At 36.7% G+C, this 13,610-nt stretch overlaps 1 protein-coding gene across 2 annotated transcripts in view; it reads right to left on the bottom strand.

Annotated features, from left to right (window-relative positions):
* Positions 1-13,610, bottom strand: part of ETV6 (ETS variant transcription factor 6) — a 330,692-nt gene that overhangs the window by 66,933 nt on the left and 250,149 nt on the right. For both annotated transcript variants that reach the window (XM_044679558.1, XM_044679557.1), the window contains exon 4: positions 348-482. In XM_044679558.1, the coding sequence (XP_044535493.1) occupies positions 348-482 (135 nt within the window). The remainder of the gene's footprint in view (positions 1-347; positions 483-13,610) is intronic.

Consider the following 13,610-nt stretch of genomic DNA (forward strand, 5'->3'; position numbering starts at 1 on the left):
TATTCTGCTAGAGGATACAAGTAGAAAGAGAAATAAATGCCAGATAATTTGAAGAGAGAGACAGGATTAAAAATTAGGGAGATGAGATAGGCTAAGCATAATAGGTGGCATTTGAGATAAGCTTAGAAGGTACTTGGATACTGAGAGGTGGAGGTTAAGAAGGAAATGTCCTTGACTCAATTCCTCACTTATGGCTCCGGTTTCCAGGGATAGAAGCCAGCTTGTATGAAGACACAAGTGGGAAGTATAATGTTAAATTAAGGAAATCCCTGGTATTCCACTTGAATAAGTAACCCACTTGAGCTGTCTAAACCATCCAGGGGAAAACTTGGGAGCCCATTCTGTACCTTCGTCATGGTTTTGGTGCAACAAGACCTCTGGCTGTGTTTGAATAGAGTTTCCTGGGTGAAAGAATGGTGAGAAGAGAATTCGAGGCTTCCTTTGCTTCAGAATATGCTGAAGAAGTTCATATAGCACATCACCTGAAATGAAAGAGAAAGAAATTGGTGAGGGGAAAGGAAAAAGGATTAGAAGGTTATGGGGTTATTGTGGGCAGATTGTGGCTATTGTGACTTCCAAGGAACCGGAGCCATATTGTTTTTGAGTAGAAAGCTGCTGGCAGAAGAATATCTGTTCCCTGAATGCCTTGTCAAGAGGTGGGAGAAAGGCACAAGTTAGTTCAAGTTATTTTTTAGTGGCCCCAGACTTTTTAGGATGCTTTCCCTCTGTAGTAATATATTTGGGCATCTGTCCAAGGTTCTACCATTTATTGGCAATCACTCTCAGAGGTCAGCCACTTCCATTTAATGTAGAGAGTTGACTTTTGTTTTGGAAAGGGGATAGTCCTGATATATTTGGCATCTGAAGTGCCTACCCAGAACTAAATTAGGAAAAAAATGCCATGAGACTTGTCACACTCCTTTGGCCTACAACCAAATCCAAAATGCAGGTGGGTGTCTCAAAACCCTTCAGGGGCGGGTGATTAATCTTTAAAATACCAAAGTCCTCTGACTAGCCCCCTCACACCCTTCCCCCCAACACAGATAGGCAGTCAACAACTGCACTAAACAATGGGCCTTTGTCTCTAATTTTACCTATTTTTAACATATACTTTAATTACCAACCTAATTTAGCTGCGTATGGTGGGCTGTAGTTAGTTATGTTTTCCCCCCAAACAGCATGAAACTGAGAAACACTCTATATTAATTTCTTCCCACAGCAAATCTCCACTCTTTTGCTTTTTCATCAGATCCCAAACTATGTTTTAAGTGAAGTCAGAGGGAGCTTTATCTCTGCTTTGACTTTGTTCCTCTGTCTCTGTATTCTGATCGCTAATAATGTGTATCACGGTTGCTAGAGGAAGCTACGGATTCAAAGATTACGGAGTCACCCTAATGGGATGCTCTCTGTGATTTCAGTAAAAGAAGTTAGGAGAATAAGACAAATATGTTTTACAGAGGGATTCTAGCCCAATTCTTTAATTACAGTGTAAATATGTACATAAAAATAAAAGGGAACAGAGAATAACAGAGGGAGTTGACTTTGGGGTCAAGGAGACCAGGGTTCAGTTCTCACCTCTGATATTAACTTAACCTCTTATATCCTGGGTAACTCTCTTACACTACATTACAAATGAGTTGTGAGGGGGCAACTAGGCAGTTCAGTGAAAGAGAGCTAGACCTTGAGATGGAAGGTCCTGGGTTCCAATATGGCCTCAGACACTTCCTAGCTGTGTGTCCCTGGGCAAGTCACTTAACCCCGTTGCCTAGTCCTTACCCCTCTTCTACCTTGCAATATGCAATACTGATTCTAAGGCAAAAGAGAAGGGTTTTTAAAACAAACAAACAAGCAAACAAATAAATGAGTTGCTAAGACCTTGGAGAGCATTTAATTTCATTTCAGTAACAACAACAATTGATATCAATAGAACACTTTAAGGCTCATAAAATGCTTTGTGCATTCTAACTAAATGAATATCAGGCAAAGCAAAGATGAAATGGTGGGAGCATGGAAAGCCCAGTTATACGGATCTAGTTTTAGATTTTTTACTAAGATAATATTTTCCAATTGCTTTATTTCTTTTTTCCCTAACTTAATATCTTTCTGGTTCTTGGACAACCAACATAGTGCCACAATTGTATTTTGTTTTTCTGTAGATTATACTTCTGCCTTATTTTGATAAATTGCAACTTAAAAATGGCCATTATACTTGAAAAATTTGTATTACTTAAAATGAATTTGTTGTCGTTGTTCACAATTCTTGGTGACCTCATTTGGGGTTTTCTTGGCAAAGATCCTGGAGTGGTCTGCCATTTCCTTCTCCAGCTTATTTTTACAAATGAGGAAACGGAAGCAAATTAGGTTAAATGACTTGCCCAGGGTCACATAGCTAGTAAGTGTCTGAGGTCATATTTGAACTCAGACCCAATGCTCCATCCATTGTGTATTAAAAATGATTAACTAATACTAAAGCATGATTTCAAATTAGGGTATTTATTTTGGAAGGCTAAGGCAGGGAACACAAATATGTTGCTTTTAAAAAGTGCTCAGCTTCTCCAGGAATCAGAGAAAACAAGCTTGCTATAGTCTCTAAAAGAGGAAAAAAAGAAGATATTTGAGCTTGATTTTCAAATCTATGAGTCAAAAAACAGTCTAGATGAAATATGAGGAATGTTTATATATGTGGAAAAGGGAAGTGTTAACTTTACAAACACCACTTCTCTCTCTCTCCCTCCTTCACACACACACACACACACACACACACACACACACACACACACACACATACACACATATATATATCTGGGTTCATGGGGTGTTTTAGGAGGATTAGCCCCTCTGGTTGAGGGCTTGCTGAGCCTTTACACAGCTGTTAATCCACCTTTGATATCTACCTTTCCACCCAACTCTCACCTGTAGCTCCAAGAAATTGTCACATGTACAGGGTTCCACACTCTGGTAAACCATGTAGGCAAATGGGCTAAACCAAGTTGAGGGCAACTTGCAGGCCTAAATTTGGATTAAGAGGATTTCTACCCTAAGATTGTGAAGTCTTTTCTTGGCTGAGTGGCAAAACCATTTGTTCCAATGGCCATGAAAGCAGCAGAGGTAGGCACTGTGGAGTACTGAGAGCTTGGTTAGACATGGAAGATGCCACGGTCATCTATCACAGCCTGGACATTGCCAGTCACCATAACTTTTGTCTTGCTGATAAACAATGGATGACTCTGAAAGAGAATGAGACTGACCACTCTGAGAAACTCTGCTTCACTTAAATCCAATTCACAAGCAAGTCAAGACATAATCCTTTGATATTATTGGTCCTCTTTGACAATGAAGGCTAAACAACAATGTACAAACACACTCAGAGGTAAGAGGGAGACAATGTGGTATACGGAAGAGATTGCTAGATTTGGAATCAGAGGATCTGGGTTGAAATCCCATTTCTGTCATTTATTATCTGTGTAACTTTGGGAAAATCGCTTAATCTTTGGGGTTTAATTTTCCTGATCTCAAAAATGAAGAGGTTGGACTAAATGAACTTAAAATATTTTTATTATTTTTTAAAAAAAAACCCTTACCTTCCATTTTAGAATCAATACTAAGTGTCAATTCCAAGGCAAAAGAGCAATAAGAGCTAGGCAAATTAGGGTTAAATGATTTGCCCAGGGTCACATAGCTAGGAAGTGTCTGGGGCCAGATTTGAACACAGGATTTCTCATCTCTGGAGCCATCCACTGAGTCACTTAGCTGCCCCTTAAGTGACCTTTAAGGTACCTTCTAGCACTAAATCAATCTTATTTTTTATAATCTCATTGAATGCATTAAAAAGCCTCCAGTTCTTTATTCCTTGGAACTCATCTTCCTGGCATAGTAGAAGCAGCCTATGTGAAACTAATAATGTACAATACTAGACATTCTCTCCAAGTAGACTTTTCTTTGATGGTATTTTTTATACTTTCACATTACACTTTCCATATTATGTGTTCTGATAGGCCTAGGAAAAATGTTGAACTACTTAGGCTCGAAGCTATAATAATAGTGAATATGGGAGCCAAGGCTCCTTTCCCCTCCAGGATTAGGGGAAATGATTGCTGGTATCATAGAAAAGCACCATGCTACACATTATCCACCTTTTACCTAACTCTTGAATAGATCCAGGGATAAGAGTTGGAGTATGGCAGTAATGAACCCAAGGACACAGAAGGATGCCTTAAATTGGCTTTATAGTTAGGCACACATTAAAAAAAAATACAAAAACCTCTTCGATTCTAAGAACGAATCCAAAGTGAGATCATGTCTTGCAGAGTCAGAAAGATCTAAACTTAAATTCCACTTCGGATACTTATTAGATGTGAAACTTGGCAAATTATTTAAACTCTTTGTGCCTCAGTTTCCACTCATATAAAATAAGGGGAGGGGTTAAATTTCATGACCACTAAGGTCTCTTCCATCTCCAAGTTTATGATTTTATATAATTGAACCCTTCTTCAAAAGGAGGACCAAGCAAAAGAATGGAGCTAGTTGAGGAATCTCCAACTGTAGGCAGTTATTTTTCTTTGGTCAAATAAAAATAGTTGTTCTTGGTTTTGCCTTCTAGTGACAAGCAGATCATATCTAACAGCTCTTCAAATAACTTGAAGATAGGCATCATTTCTCTTATGATCTCCACCTCCATTCTACTTCAAATACTCATAAATGGAGTGGGAGAAGAATCACATGGCACACTTCGCCATCACTCTAAAATATTATTATACCTTCAAGATGCTGAATTCTGAAACTCCTCAATCTGGCCACAATCTTCTATGTTTTCATCCCTCCAACCCCACTCCAACTCTTCAATATCATCTTTAGTACATTTGGTGTCCTATGTCTTCTCTTCAATCTCCACACTTTCCCCCCTTATGCTTCCTTTCCAGTTTTCTGACCTTAATTTCTCCTTCCATATGGCTGATTCCCAAATATATACTGCTACTCTCAACCTCTACTTGATTTCACCTCAATTCCATATTTACAAATGTCTATTGGGTATCTCCATCAGGAGATCTGGTTAAGTAAGAGCTAAACAGGTCCAAAATTTCATCATCTTTGTTCTGCAAATCTGCCCTTCCATAACAGAATTTTATATCTATTACTAGTTCCATGGTCTTACTAAGGCTCCCAGGACTGTAACATCGGCAAGATCTTTTGACCCTTCCCTCTCTTCTACTTCATACATCCCCTTAGTTAACAAATTCTTCCTTTCTATCTCTGCAAAAACCCTCATATCCTGGATTTTCTCTCTCTTCTTACTATGTCCATCCAAATCTAGGCACCTGTATTCTTACAATAACCTCCCCTAAGTGGTCTTGTTGACTTCATTCTATACTCTTCCTAATTAAAATCTCCAAACACTGAGTAATATGGAACTATGACTGGATCTCTCTCATCCTTATATCATTGCTCTTTATGTATTTGTATTTTCCTCAATTATAATATAAATTCTATGATCTGTGTTATATCCAAAGCAAGTAACCTTTTGGTTAAGATCAAGTGAACTATCTATTAATTTTGATTCTGGAGGGGAAAAAACACACACACACACAAAAAAAAAAACGTCCTCTAAGTCTTGCCTTCTCCAGCCTAAATTCACTTACCCATCAGTAGATCCCCTCACTAGGCTAGCCACACTCTGGTTTGTCAATGGCCTCCCTAAAACCTGAAGCCCCAAACCAAATGCATGGAAGATCATGTCACTGAGTGTAGTGGTTCGGTCATACCATCGAGGTATTATGCTTTTATCAATGTAAGCTTCATTAGCTGTTTATGGCTGCCGTGTCATGCTGCTGACTCACAATGAGTTTGCAGTCTACTAATATATTCAGATCTTTTCAAATATAAACTGTCATCTAATTACACCTCCCCCTCAACTTGTGAAGTCGATTTCATGAATCTAAGTGTAAGAGTTTTATATTTATCCCTTTATATTTCATCATATACGATCTGGTCCATTGTTCCAGGATCTAGACTACTGAGATCTTCTAGCAACCTGATTATCAGGATTCCAATCAGTTTTGTTTAATTAGCATGTCATTTATACCTGAATTCAAGTCATTAATAAAAATGTTGAACAGGAAACAACTAAGAATAGCTCCCTGGGGGCATTACATTGGCAATCTCTGTCCAGTCTGATGGGAGCAATCTATTAGTTAGTACTCTTTAGATCTGGTCACTCAACTGTTCTAAATGCTATACTAATTGTATTATCATCTAACCTACCTTTCTGCATCTTATCCACAAAGATATTATGAAAGACACTGTTAAATGCCTTTCAGAGATCTAGGTATGCCGCATTTGTGATAAAAGGGCCACATCAAAGAGAAAATGAACTTGAATGGTACTTTTGGACAAGTTTGTATGAATTAAGGCTGGCTCTTAACAATTCTCACTTCTCTTTCTAACTTCATAAACTATTCTTTTAAAAACTGTGTTCTAAAATTTTAAAAGGAATCAAAGACAAATGCCAGGCTATGGTTTGTCGAATATGTCTCCATTCCCTTTCTTAAAAATCAGGGCATTGGCATCTTTCTAGTTCTGTGGCACCTCTCCCATTCTCTAGTTTTTCACTAATAGCAACTCAGTGATTATATCTGCCATTCCTTTTGGTACCCTGAGATGGAGTTTTTATGGGCCTGGTGATGAGGAAATGAGGGCAACCAGATGCTCTTTTTATCATCTTATTTACCATGTATTTTAATTTTTGTGACTCATTTTTTGACTCAATTTTTATTCTGATCCTCTTAGGTAAAAAAAAGGAGTCTAATCTCTCTTCTGTAAGATTACCTTTCAAGTTTACTTTTTTAAGTCTGAGGAGCATTATGGAATTGTGGAATGAATTCACTGTTGGGGACCCTCCCAATGTTCTGGAACCTTAACTTGATGTCTCCTGACATTATAAAATCTCAGTAGAGTGCATGAGTTTAGTAAATCCTGATTTCACTCTCCTTCCCAATTCAATAAACATTTAATAAATGACTTTTGTTGTTCAGTTGTGACCGCACTTGGGACTTTCTTGGTAAAGATAATGCAGTAGTTTGCCATTTCCTTCTCCATCTCCTTCTACATGAAGAAACTGAGGCAAATGGGTTAAATGACATGTCCAGGGTCACATAGCTAGTAAGTGTCTGCGGATGGATTTGAACTCTAGTCTTCCCAGCTTCAAGCCTGGTGCTCTATCAACTGCACCACCTAGCTGTGCTTATTGAATGTTTTCTTACAGACTATACATGCCAAGGCACTATGCAGCCTAGTGCTAAAAAGGCGAAAATCAAAACCCTGCCTTCCTTTGAAGGGTTACTTCCTAATGTGGGTTATAATATGTACAAAAATAAGGAAACACAAAGTCTAAAAAAGTAAGACAAAATAATTAACAACATAAATTTGTCTCCTTGAAGATAAACCACTTGATTCCATTGTTGGTCTAGGAAAAAAGCTGTTCCAATGATGCTTTCAATTTAGACACATATAAACCACATGAGCTAGAAATTCTAGTAAAAGACTTAAAAACAAGCAAACTTAGGTTATTGCTTTCTTCGAAAAGATTTAGAATCATTAATTATTTAATCCACATAAACTCCCCTTAAGGTAGCTGCACATTATCATTCCCATCTGAGATGAGACATAGGAGGTTAAGTGATTTGCCCAGAGTTACACAGCAAGCCACTGGCAGAATCTAATCTACCCAGCCCTAGTCAAGTGCATAACAGAGGATTGTTCCACAACACAGATTGGTGACCTGATTTTCAACTGAAATGGTATCTTCAAGAACCTTTAAGGATTTTACACATTCATGCATAAGTATGTGTGTGTACGTATATATATACGTTCACGTACACACACACACACACACACACACACACACACACTTTTGTGTCTCACCCAAAGTTCACTGCAAAACTCAAAAGTCATTCCTCATTATCTTTTACAAGTAGGCAGATCCATAAAACTAAAAAACAAATGAAACGTAGTCTCAAATACATTCTAAATTCCCCTCTTTCCCCCCCAATTCTGGATATCATCAGTTTGGATTGTGCTTTTTTGCAGCAAATTGTTGGGTTTTCTGTCAATCTCTTTCTTTCCACTGGATTATTTATATTATTCACACTTAAGGTTATGATCATTAGACTTGTGTTTCCCCCCATTTATTTCTTTTATATTGATTTTTGCTCCCTTCTTTTAAGTGAACACTTTATCCTTCATGACTAGTTTTGCTCACACCATCTGATTCTAGTCTATTCCCACTTGTTATCCCCTTCAGTCATGTTTACCTGCCTTGCCCAACTTCCTTGATTTTACTCAAATGGTTAATATCTTTTTCTTTTCATTCATTTAGCTGGCTCTCTCTCTCTCTTTTTTTAGCCCTCCCTCTCCCCAACATCTTAGTTTAACTATTGTTGTTTTGTACTAACTTTTCTTCCATTTGCTTTTGGTCCTCATTATTTCTCTTTCTCTCTAACCTGCTCTGAATTCCATTCTCCAGCTCATTAACTCTACCGTTAGATTATTCTTCTTTGTTCCTTCTTTATTCTCTCTCTGTCATTCAGGAGGGGCAGAGGCTCTGAAATGCCTAATTTGAAGCCCCTCCACTATGCCATTTCTGTGTGATGACATTTGTAGATCCTATCTCCTTCAGCCTTTGTTTCACTATGTTTCACTCTAAGAAGTATCAGTTCATGAAAGGAGCAACGTTGACTAGTTATGTGATGGGAGCCACTTTTTGTTCCAAGTCATTAGGTCCAGATCTAGCCACTGCCCTTACCATAGTCATTCACTACAACATCTCCTCTATAGTTTAGTTGTGCTTGACTTTTTCATGACCTCCATTTGGGGTTTTCTTGGCAAAGATATTGGAGTGGTTTATCATTTCCTTCTCCAGTTCATTTTACAGACGAGGAAACTGAGGCAAGCAGAGTTAAGTGACTTTCCTAAGATCACACAGTCACTAAGTGTTTGAAGCTGGATTTGAACCTAAGTCTTCCTGACTCTTGGCCCAGAGCTCTATGCCACCTTCCTGCCCTATACATCTCCTCTATTACCCCAGATATTGATTGTCTTTGAAAACTCCTTGGGTTTGAGACACAGTATTGAGAGCTATAGCTACATCTCCTAATGGGCAAATTTCCCTTAGAAAAACCCATTATATGGCTTTTTGTCCCTTACCACAAACACATTTTCTCACTGTGGAGTGTTTGGTGGAATTCTTTCTTTTACTCTTGCAGCAGAAGACTACCCTCTACTCCCCCAAGCCAGCCTTCTCTTTCACTGCTTTTATCCACTACAAACCAGTCTTGTGGATAGATTAAAGAACCATTGTTTCTGTTTGCTAATGGACTGGGTAAGAGCACAACTCCAGTTGCTGTCTTTCTAAATTCTACCCCATTCTTCTAATATCCTACTGTGTTATTCCTCCAATTAAAGTTAATGCTTCACTTGGGGGGGGGGATAACAAGATTTAGACTATGAAATATTAATTCAGCTCTTCTTCCTATTTTTTTGTTGATTCTTTAAGTTACACTTAAATCATATGCCCCTTAAGTCGTTTTTCTTTTGTCTCTCATTTTAGTTTCTTTAAGAAAATATAAAATTCTAAATATGAGACAATTATCTGTTATCTAGTCTTTCACTTATATTTAGTTATCTTTCTTGCATTTAGACTGTAAGGGATTTTAAAATTTAAACATTTTTATTGACTATTTATGCCTTGGAGTTTCAATTGTAAGTTGTTTTTTTTTTCTGGTGGTAGTTCATGAATTTAAATGATGAGTGTTTCATTGTCTGTATTCAAAATTCTGTACATCTTCTATTCGCTACTTCCTGTAGGATGTCACTCAGGTTTTGTTTTATTTCTCATGTTCTATATTGAGCCTATCATGCTCGAGTTTTCCCATCTTCAAGGTGGTCATGTTGGTTTCTAATAGAATTTATGTACGTTTTTAAAGTGTGTAGGATCACAGAGTTAAGAGTTGGAAAGAAATTTAGAGACCACTGAGTCCAACTCCCTCATTTTGCAGATGATAAAATCGAGGAAGTAAAAGGTTTGGTGACTTTCCTAAGATCATACAGCTACTAAGTACTTAAGGCAGCATTCAACTTGTCCTTTTGCTTCTGCCAAATTTTCCTTCACTTCTATATTTTGTGTTCCAATTCTGTAATACTTTTTCTCAGAATCTCTTTTTCTTTGGAAAGAGTCATCATTATGTTTTCTTGGTATTTTAAAAAAATTCTGCAATGAAAGCTTATATTTCTGACCTAACTAAATTCTAATATCTTCTTTAAAAACTTTAATCAGTCTTTTGAACCATTCTAGAGTTACTTGCTGTTTCCATGCTCTCTGGGGAATTCACATGGTTCTCTTTTATATTAGGGGATTTTTGTCCATTTTCCTTTATTGTATAATATTTGTTTATTACATTCTGGCATTTTTCCATTTCATATTAATGACCCCTATCTTAATGACCCTCTCTGTTGGTTTCTCCATTTACGAGCTTGCTTTATCCTCATGTTCTTTTGGACTTTGGGTCTTTCTCTTTCCCTCTTATATCCACAGCTGCTGGTTTCTGATTTCTCTCCTCATTTGTTTGTGTCTTCCACTTTAGTGCCACAAAGATTCTTCTGAAGCTGGGCGTCCTTAGCCTCCTCAAGTTCTGGGGTTTGGAAGCCTTACTGGATCTCTGCCCAGAATAAACAATGGAAAGAGATGACTTTGCCCCAGCCTTATTTCCAGTCTCCTTGCCTTTAAGTATGGAAGTTCTTTTATTTTAGCCAACTTTATACTAAGCCTCTCTTTACGCTGTGTCTTCCACTCCCACCCCCCCAACCCATTTTCTAATTGTTCTCCCTTTCCTTTGAGTAATTGGGCAGAATTAATGAGGTGACAGAAGTTCAAGTCCAGTGAATGCCAATGAAGATTCTTGACAAAGAACTACTGAGTCAGATCCTAAAGCATGAACTTGAGTGGTTGCTTCCTCTGCTTCAGATGCTCAAAGTCGATTTAGAACTGGGGAAGCCAAGTGGGAACTCTTAAGAATCCAAGTTATGCAATGGTTTTTCAGGTTTTTTTTTTTTAACTTTAAATTTTATGTGGCATTTCTTTTGTGGATTTAGGCTGAATTATTCTATATCTGTTACACACTTTTTTCCCCCTGAGGCTTTTACATTGGAGTAATTTAAGGAAGATAAGCACTTTACCATCATGCTAAATTGTCTCCATCATAAAATTGTCCTTTTCTCAACTTTTGCCATTTGACAATTTTATTTTCTTATCACATATTCTTCTGATGAGTTCCTTTACTGTGCTTTTTTAATGTCCTATATTTTTGTATGCCATAGACTACTCTATTGTTTCTCCATTGTCTATTTACACATATAATACTATGTTTGACACTTTATCAGAGATTATAGTATTCCATAATCCAGCGCTATACATCACATTGACAGAAAATCATATTAAAAGAAATGAATTTTTGATTCTGAGAAATATTTGCCATCACTAAAGAGTTCTGTAATTTCTTGAATGTAATATAGTCCTTCCTTATTTTCTTCTTCTCATTTAATTCTAAGCTGAAATCATTGCTTATTTGGATTGCCCATTCAAGATTTTTATATTTATATACCTACAAGCTATATAAGTTGGTTATATAACTGCATAACAATATGGACCATAGTCTTTGTTGCTCCAGTTTTTGAAATGCATATAGTTAGCCTAAAGTCTTTTGATTGGTTATGGATTTCTTCCAAAGACTCTATATATTCCAGGGCTTAATGAAGATAAAACAATGCCATCTGCAAAGAGGAATATCTGAAGGACTCCACAATACAAAGGGAATTCCTACTCTTGATGGAAATAGCTTTTTAAAAATATATCTAACACACACACACGATCTTTCCTATATTTTTCTATTTTATGTTCTCCTTCCATTGTCATCTTCAAATGTCTTTAGGGTAACCTTCTTGGATGGGTTCTCTTGAGAAAATGCTTTTAGTCTCATTTTTCTTTTTATCTTTACTGCTTCTACCTTTATATGAGGTGATATGGCTGATAACATGCCATTCATCCTATTCAGTTAGATTTCACAAATGATTTCTTATCATAACATGGTACTTCCTTTGGCTGTGATATCTCTGCTTGGCAAGTAAGCCAAATGCTCCTTTTTATTTCCTTACTATGACAATTGATTTACATTGGACAAACTTCTATATGAAATTATGATAGCCTATGATCAGAGCAGTTCTTTTGTCATGGGTTAGGTTAAACTGTTTCCATTTCATGTCAACTGCCTGCCATATCTTTTTTCTCCCTTATTTTTAGTCCAGTTTGTATAACTTGGGTAATTACTCTCCCCAAAATGGTGGTCTGATCTACATGCAGACAATTAATTCAAGAATGACTGTCACATCCGTTGTTAAAGTTTGCTAATATATAATCAATTTATTTTTCTGATATTATTCAATGTTTATTATGTGTAGAATCCACTTTTTTTAAGCCTTATCTTCCATCGTGGAATCAATATTGTATATTGGTTCCAAAACAGAAGAGTAGTATGGACTAGGCAAAAGGACTTGTCTAGGGTCACACAGCTAGGAAGTATTTGAGGTCAGATTTGAAAGAGAACCTATACTTTTTTTTTTTTTTTTTTTTTTTTGTATTTTTTAAACCCTTAACTTCTGTGTATTGACTGATAGGTGGAAGAGTGGTAAGGGTAGGCAATGGGGGTCAAGTGACTTGCCCAGGGTCACACAGCTGGGAAGTGTCTGAGGCCAGATTTGAATCTAGGACCTCCCGTCTCTAGGCCTGGCTCTCAATCCACTGAGCTACCCAGCTGCCCCCAGAACCTATACTTTTTAAAAATGTTTTTCATATTATAAAATAGCCAAAGATGAACATTTCACATATAAATATAGAAAAAGAAGACATATAAAACTGTGAAATTATATTCTGCACAGTTTTTAAAATGCATGCTACATTTAATATAATAGTACTAACATTATGCCCCTTTAAGAACTTCCTTTTTCTTTCTCTTGTGTATTTTTAAGATATTTATTGTTTCTTCTTCCTATCACTATCGCTTATCTCCCCTACAAATGACCCTACTAAAATAAACTCCCTCTTTATAACAAAAAAAGTTTAGTTAAGTAAAATAAATGAATACCTGGCTGTTTGAAAATATGTTATTGTACCTGTACAGCCTAGCACCTGTCTGCCAAGATTCATCATCAATATTCTGGAGTTACTGCAATGATCAGATTTCTTAAGTCTTTCAAAGTTGTTTTCCATCGTCATCTATTTAATGTATTATTGCTATATTGTATACTCTTTATCAATTCATGCAAATCTCAAGCTTTTCTGAATCTATTGCCTTTCATAATGTTATATGCTACAATAACATTATATTATATTAATATATCATAATATTTCTAGCCATTCCCTAACTGATGGAGCCCACTTTGTTTTGACAAAAGTGTTATTATAAATATTTTTTGTACAGAGTCCTTATCTCTTTGAGACACATACCTAGTTGTGCTATTACTATATCAAAGTATGTACAGTCTAGTGATTTTTAGTTACTTTTAAA

The sequence above is a fragment of the Gracilinanus agilis genome, chromosome 5 (assembly GCF_016433145.1).
Source record: "Gracilinanus agilis isolate LMUSP501 chromosome 5, AgileGrace, whole genome shotgun sequence".
NCBI lineage: Eukaryota > Metazoa > Chordata > Mammalia > Didelphimorphia > Didelphidae > Gracilinanus > Gracilinanus agilis.